General features: G+C 40.8%; 1 protein-coding gene across 2 annotated transcripts in view; it reads left to right on the plus strand.

Annotated features, from left to right (window-relative positions):
* The window catches only part of LRRK2 (leucine rich repeat kinase 2), a 106,659-nt gene that overhangs the window by 23,873 nt on the left and 75,798 nt on the right, over positions 1–6,988 (plus strand). For both annotated transcript variants that reach the window (XM_019543535.1, XM_019543536.1), the window contains 3 exons: positions 3,805–3,924; positions 4,918–5,042; positions 6,022–6,101. In XM_019543535.1, coding sequence (XP_019399080.1) covers positions 3,805–3,924; positions 4,918–5,042; positions 6,022–6,101 — 325 coding nt within the window. The remainder of the gene's footprint in view (positions 1–3,804; positions 3,925–4,917; positions 5,043–6,021; positions 6,102–6,988) is intronic.

Here is a 6,988-nt window from a genome sequence, read left to right on the forward strand (position 1 = left end):
TCTCCTTAAGGAGCAACCACTCACCTTCGACATCTGATTCCCTTCCCCTCTGGGTCCTCAGCGCTTCCCCAACGATCCTCCTTAGCTTGTTGAAAATACTTTGCTGAATTGGGGCCCAGTAGGCTCAGTCCTACCTGGTGATAAGCACCCTTCTGTCCCTGGCGATGATACTGAAAGTGAATGTACTCAGCACTTTGGTTGATCAAGGCCATAACGAATTGGAGTAGACAGGTTTAACTTTTTGAGTATCAGGAACTCGCCATCACACCTCTTATGACCACAGATGGTAAATTCCTCAGTTTTACAGCCCACCTGAAGGGCTTCAGAAAATGATTAGATCCCATAAATTTCATAATCTCATAATTTTTCCTGCCACTAGGGTGATTCTAATATTTACCGATTGAGACCCATTAAAAAAATCTAAACGTTGTAAATACAATAGAAAGATGAGCGACTGCTGGCAGATTATTTGTTTTCACAATAGGAATGAGGTAGTTTACTTTGGGTATGGACAGATGTTCAGTTTCAGCAGAGAGTGTCCCTGCTGTCTCAGGAGAAACTATGAGTATACAGAAGCTAGTAATTTTTCTCCCAGAGTAAAAGGATGTAGACAAAAGTGACAATTTTTGCCTGATCAGGCCCCTGAAAGCACTCTAACACAAGTGCATGGCTGCAGAGCACTGTAAAAGGGCTAATCCTGTGACAGTCTGAACCCTCATTACATGAAGTTTCAGATGAAGGCACTCCAAAGTGGAGCGCCTTCATTAACTTATGGCTGCTCCCATTGCTGTTTTCAGAATGGGAGAAGGGAGCAGAGGGAGCTTGTTCTGGGAGTTGCCCAGCCAGCACTGGAGGGTAGGATGGGTATATTACAGCACCCCCACAAGGTGTGGGGGGGGCGTGCTTCAGTCTACTCACCCTTGCACTCCAGCACAGGCTGGGGAAAACCCGGAGCGGACCTCCCTCCCTCTCCCAGACAGCACAGGAGGATGGGAGACTGGGGGAAGAGCTAGGGGAAGAGGCTTCAAAGAGACCACTTCTCTCCCTGGATCGGTCCCAAATTGGAACTTGATCCCCCACCCTCTCAACCCAACAGCTATTGGGCTGGGGGGATTGGTCTAAGTCATGGTGCTTTCTGTAAAGTACCATGAGTTAGACCAGGAGCTGCACTTCTGTCTACACCCAAGGTGGCTACACTGGTAGAAAAATAACTTGGAAACAGTCCGAGAAAAGTTGCTTTCTGGAGAATATATCCTAGGAGACAGAACTTCCATACAGGCATCAGGATGCTGAGCCAATCTCTGCAATCTCAGTGTGTTTTGCTTCCTTGTTCCTCCACAGGTGGGGAGAGAGAGCATGTGTTAGTCTTAGCCAAGCAGGGAATATCACGCCCCCTGAGTGCTTCAGGCTGAAGCAGTTAGGGAGTATGTTCTGCTCCTAGTTTGTTCCCTGCCTGAATCACATTGCAGTACTTGGGTGCAGGGAAGTATACAAGCATATAACTTGCCTAGCCTTAGCTGACCTCCAGCACAATACAGAGGAAGAGAAAGGGCTTTTCTGTGCATGGCACAGACCCCAGCCCCACATTCACTTGAAAAAACAACACCCTCACCCCTCCTGCAAACTCTCTGGGCTGTGCGCTCTAGGGATACATGGCAGGCCGGCATCCATATTACAGGCTCTTTGCTTTTCACTTTGAACTTCTGTACAGGTCAGTTTTTGTCTCAGGAAAACAAACTTGGGAGAGTTGTCCTGGATGATTTGAATGTGTGTATGCAGCCTTTATTTTCTGCCAACATTTCTTAGTCTGCACTTATGACAAGAAATACTACATACATGGTGGTAAATGTTCCTTTTTAGCAACATTTATTATAATAAACATTCTTTTTTCTAAAAGTCTTTAATTAGGAGTTTGTGCTAAACTGTGCTATATTTTGTGTGGAAAGATGCATATTTCAGAATAGAAGTTAAACAGCTTCCTAGCTAGGGTCAGTCAAGTGCCAGTTTAGGAGTCTACTATTAGTTCCCTTCTTGGGTTGCTCACTTCCAAGAAGGAAGTTATTTGATAAAAGGCATAATCAGCATTGGCATCAAGAACCAGAACTCGAGTCTTCCTCCCTCCTAGGGGAATGCCTTACTGAGCTCTAGTCAGGTTGCTTCTTGTTTGTTTTTCTAATGCTCAGCGACTGTTGCATTTGTTTCCACACAATAGTCATGCTTCAGCAGGACAGATACAGGGTGCCATTGGTCTTGCCTAACTGAAACCTGGTAAGTAATGCAGTTTCCAGGGAAGTGGAAGATGCAGATTTAAGACAGGATGAGGAAGGCCTGAACACAGGTCTCCTACTTCTTAGGCAACTGCCCTAAACACAAGGAACAGAATCTTATTGTATACATTCAAATAGCAGTTACCCACTGGTGTAAGTGCCAGATATGCATCTCCATATGTTCCTGCCCTAGGCCATGTTCCTCCATATGAACGTTCCTTCCATGAAATTGTAGCCAGGCAAAAAGCTGTGACTAGCAAATGAGTAGGGTCCTCCAAGATTCGGCCAGTGTGCTGCTTTCTGGCTGGATAAGTACCATGTGGGTCTGTAAAGTGAAAAGAATTCCAACCAAGGTTCTTGGGGAAAGGTAGTTGGACCCTCACTCTGTTGTTCAGGTAACCATTTCACAGGGTAGAATAGGGTTGATATGGAGCCCTACATTCAGATACCTCTGTGCCTAGAGTTTCCTATTGGCTGCTAGTTGGAAATTCCCTGCATACCCTGGGTTGCTGATTAAAAGAATGGAGGAGCTATGCACCTCTGCAAGTCAGAGTCAGATGGATCTCTTGATGTACATGGGCACAGCAGATGATAGGGCAAAGATTCAGGACTGCCTTGACAGCCTGGATTCATGGGCAGAACAAATAGAAGTGCAAGGTCCTTTACCTGGGTAGGAAGAACCCTCACAATAAATACACGATGGGTGGTAGTCCATTGGCTGGCACAGCACATGAATGAAACCTGGGGGTCGTGATCAACTGGAAGATGAATATGAGCCAGTAGAGCAATGAAGTTGCCAGAAGGGCAAACAGAACTCTGGTGCGCATCAGCCGATGTGTGGCCAGTAAATCCGGAGAGGTGCTTCTCCCTCTCTATTCAGCACTGGTGAGGCCTCAGCTGGAGTACCGTGTCCAGTTCTGGACACCACAGTTCAAGAAGGATGTGGATAAGCTCAAGAGGATACAAAGAAGGGCCACCCATATGGCTAAGGGCATGGAGGGCAGGCCCTGTGAGGGGAGACTCCAGGAACTGGGTCTGTTCAATCCAAGTAAGAGAAGGCTAAGAGGTGACTTGATAGCCGCCTACAAGTACATCGGGGTGAGCATCAAGAACTAGGGAAGTAACTCTTCAGGAAGGACATCAAAGGAGGATGAAGACCAACAGGCATAAACTAATAGAGGGTAAATTCAGGCTAGACATAAGAATCTTTTTCTCTGAAATGGTCACCAGAATCTGGAACACACTCCCAGCAGAGGTGGTGCAGTCACCCTCCTTGGAGGTGTTCAAGATGGGACTTGACAGGCACCTTGTTGAGCTCATCTGAGCCCAATAACTTCCTTCCCATAGCAGGGGACTGGACTTGATGATCTTACAAGTCCCTTCCAGTTCTATGGTTCTATGTACAAGTTGCATCTCCCTTTGTGGAGTCACCTGAAATGTAGCACATAATGTTTGGCCATATCTATTAGGTGGAATAGGATCTGGGCCATAATTTTTCTAGATAGCAGATTCAGCTAACTTGTGTATTTATTTTTAGGAAACTTTTTCAATATTTTGGTTTTAAATGAAGTACATGAAGTCATTGTGAGTGCTGTTATAAGATACTCTGCAAATGCAAAACTACAAGCTGCAGCACTTGGTTGTTTAGCTCTTCTCAGTAAGTAAATTCCTTCCTATTTATATAAAGTCGCTGAATAAACCCATGACTATTTTTAATGGCAGCCATTGTGATAGGAGTTAAGAAATAACAGGAAATTATACTATCTCTGTTTCTTTTACACGCAGTTTTTAAAGTGGAATAGAGTTTAACAGTTGTGAACACGTTTCACTGTTTGTTATTGTTCCATGGCAGTACCCATACTCCTTAACCAGCATTGCTTATGCAACATTTAGTTGGTATGTGACGTCGTTGAGCCCTAACAAAGCAACGTATCCCCTCATAGGTTGCATACAGTATAATCCCTTCTTAGTTTAAAAATTCCTTGTTGCATTAGAATTGGAAATGCAGACACTTAAGCTAAGTTTGATGTTGAGAGTGTATCCATTACTCATTCTTTCAGGTTGAAGTCAGTGAGTGCCAAAGATAGCAGCTAACATACATACTGATATTCCTTCACAATTATAAAACAACTGTGCACAAGTGCCAAAAATGACTTGCTGTAAAATAACTTCTATTAAATGGAATTTTATTTTAGTTTTGCCAAGTACTTCTGTTTTAGCAATTTCAGTTTGTCCATCTTTTCCTAGTGACAAGAAAGTGCTGGGAGATCAAAGTGAATTTATAGTAAATGATGACATACAAATGTAATACAGCCATATTTTACCGCCTGCATGCAAACAGGACAATAAATGCATGAACATACATTTTTCTGTTAGAATTATTGACTAATATATTATTGTGTACTTAACTGAACACATTGTAATGAGCTTCTGAAATCTTTTCATAATGACAGCTTATTCAGATACATACCAGAGCTCATGTAAAAGGCTTCTTGCTTCCCCTTCTCAAAAGAAAGGGATTTGCCACTTTTTCTGGTATAATCAGCTTCAACTGATTTAGGCATATAACCAACTGTATACTTCATTAGGATCAAATGTTAATCTTGTATTTTCACAATAAGAACTAAGTGTACATGTCTTACATTTCAAGCTGAAACAATATTTTTAAATCAAGACTTAGAGGAAAGAAAAGAGGAGGAGGAAGAAGAAAAAATATGTTGGTTGGAAGCATGCTACAAAGCATTAAAATTACACCGAAGAAACGTAGATGTACAGGTGAGAATTTCTGGTTGATATGGGTGCAAAAAAATAGAATTAATTAATTTAGCATTAATTAAGATTTTCAGCAAAATAGTTTTCCCTCAGATGTACCAAACATGTAGTCTAGAGAGACAAAAACATTGGGTAGGATGAATTACTGATAATTATTTCACATGAAAAGTTTAATGGTTATTACTCCATTCATTTTCACATAAAGGCTTACTGTGCCGTAGAGGATGTTGAGATACTGAGAATCAAGAGAATTCAGAATGGAATCATATGCATGATTTAAAAAAAATTGAAACCCAACAGGCAGTAAAATCAAATGTTTATTGGGATACAATCTCTTTTGTTGTCCTCAAATCACACTTTTGTAAGAGTGATGTCTCTTTATAGTACAGAATCGTCTTCTGTATGTAATTGGAAACAGGAATTAATTTTTCCTCAAATCAGTGCTGAATGTCAAGTAATGTTTATAAGTAATATCATTTATTGATAACAAAGGAGAGTTTGTATAAATGATGTATCATATAGTTATTTCGAGTAGCTGACACACAGGACAAAAATGACTTATCCTGGATGCACTGGAAAGCCAGAGAAATTTTTTAGGAATTCTCTCAACTTGATATATGTTTTATTTCGTGTAATAAAACAACAAATAATTGGAATGTGACATACACATGTGCTTTTGTGTGCTTGAATCTTTGTATAGGTATTTGTAATATATTCCACAATTCAAGAATAAAAACACTGTTTATGCATCTCGCTAACAATGAAATTAGAGCTTCTATTGTTATAGCAATTAGAATACTTAGGACTAAATTAAAGCTTTTATTATATTTTGTTGTTTTTTATCTATTTTGACATAAAAACCTCCACTAGAAAGTGATGAGATGAAACTATTTTAGAAAGAAGATTTTAAAAAACAAATTTTCTCCATTTAGTATTGTATTTGTTTTAAAACTATTTTGTTCTGCTCTTGTTTTAAATTCAGGAGGCTGCATGTTGGGCTTTGAATAATCTGTTTATGTATCAGTGTAAACTTCATGAAAAGATTGGAGATGAAGATAAACAGTGAGTATTCCTTACTTGAACTACACATTTGGGAGTGCAGAAAGGTTTAAAAGCTCAGTTTTAGGTCATTTTGGCATCCCCAGATTAACTTTATTTCATTTTCCATTACAGTTTTTAGTTTGTGAAACAAGACATGGCCTTGTTGCTATTTCCAGTGGCAACAGCATCATGCTAAAATGAAGGATTCAGGAAGAGCTTGAACTCCCTGGTATCTAGGGAAGAACAATGAGGATAGATTAAATGGAAAGCTGTAATAGGGAGAGTACTACTAGAGTCAGAGAAGAAATCAAGATATCATGGATATATAGTAGATGAATCTGAACCACCAGAGATGCACGTTAGAGAGGGATGCAGTGAAGCACAGCATACCTGCTCTGCTCGCAACACACCCAGGAATGATACAGCAACAGTTCAGTCTCACATGTGCTTATTAGAACATGCTCAGCATGTGCCCAGCCTGCTTTACTGCAGCACCGTTTAGTACAGTTTTTTGACAGAATAGATATGTTAAGAAGGACTCTATCCTATGTCCTTCTTAAAGTTTCTACGATACCCTAATTTTAAATAGATTATACTGTATTTCCTAATGGCTCTCTGCTCACCTAGGCAAAAATCCCTCTGATTTCAATGGGTTTAAGTTTAGATTAATAGGTATGCTGTGCAATGGGCTTTCTCTTCACCTCTCAGTGTAGAAAAAACATTAGTAACTTGGTACTGAATTTTACAAATAAAAATTTACTCGGTGAAATCATTAGGAAACTATATTATAACTAGCAAATTGCCTGTCAAGAATGACAGGGGAGGGGGGGCTGACTGGGACCCAGTGCGGGTTCGACCCTGTTCCACCCCTTTTCCCCCTGCTTCAGGTCTGACCCTGCCCTTCCTCT

The sequence above is a fragment of the Crocodylus porosus genome, unplaced genomic scaffold, assembly GCF_001723895.1.
Source record: "Crocodylus porosus isolate Cpor-Errol unplaced genomic scaffold, CroPor_comp1, whole genome shotgun sequence".
Lineage (NCBI taxonomy): Eukaryota > Metazoa > Chordata > Crocodylia > Crocodylidae > Crocodylus > Crocodylus porosus.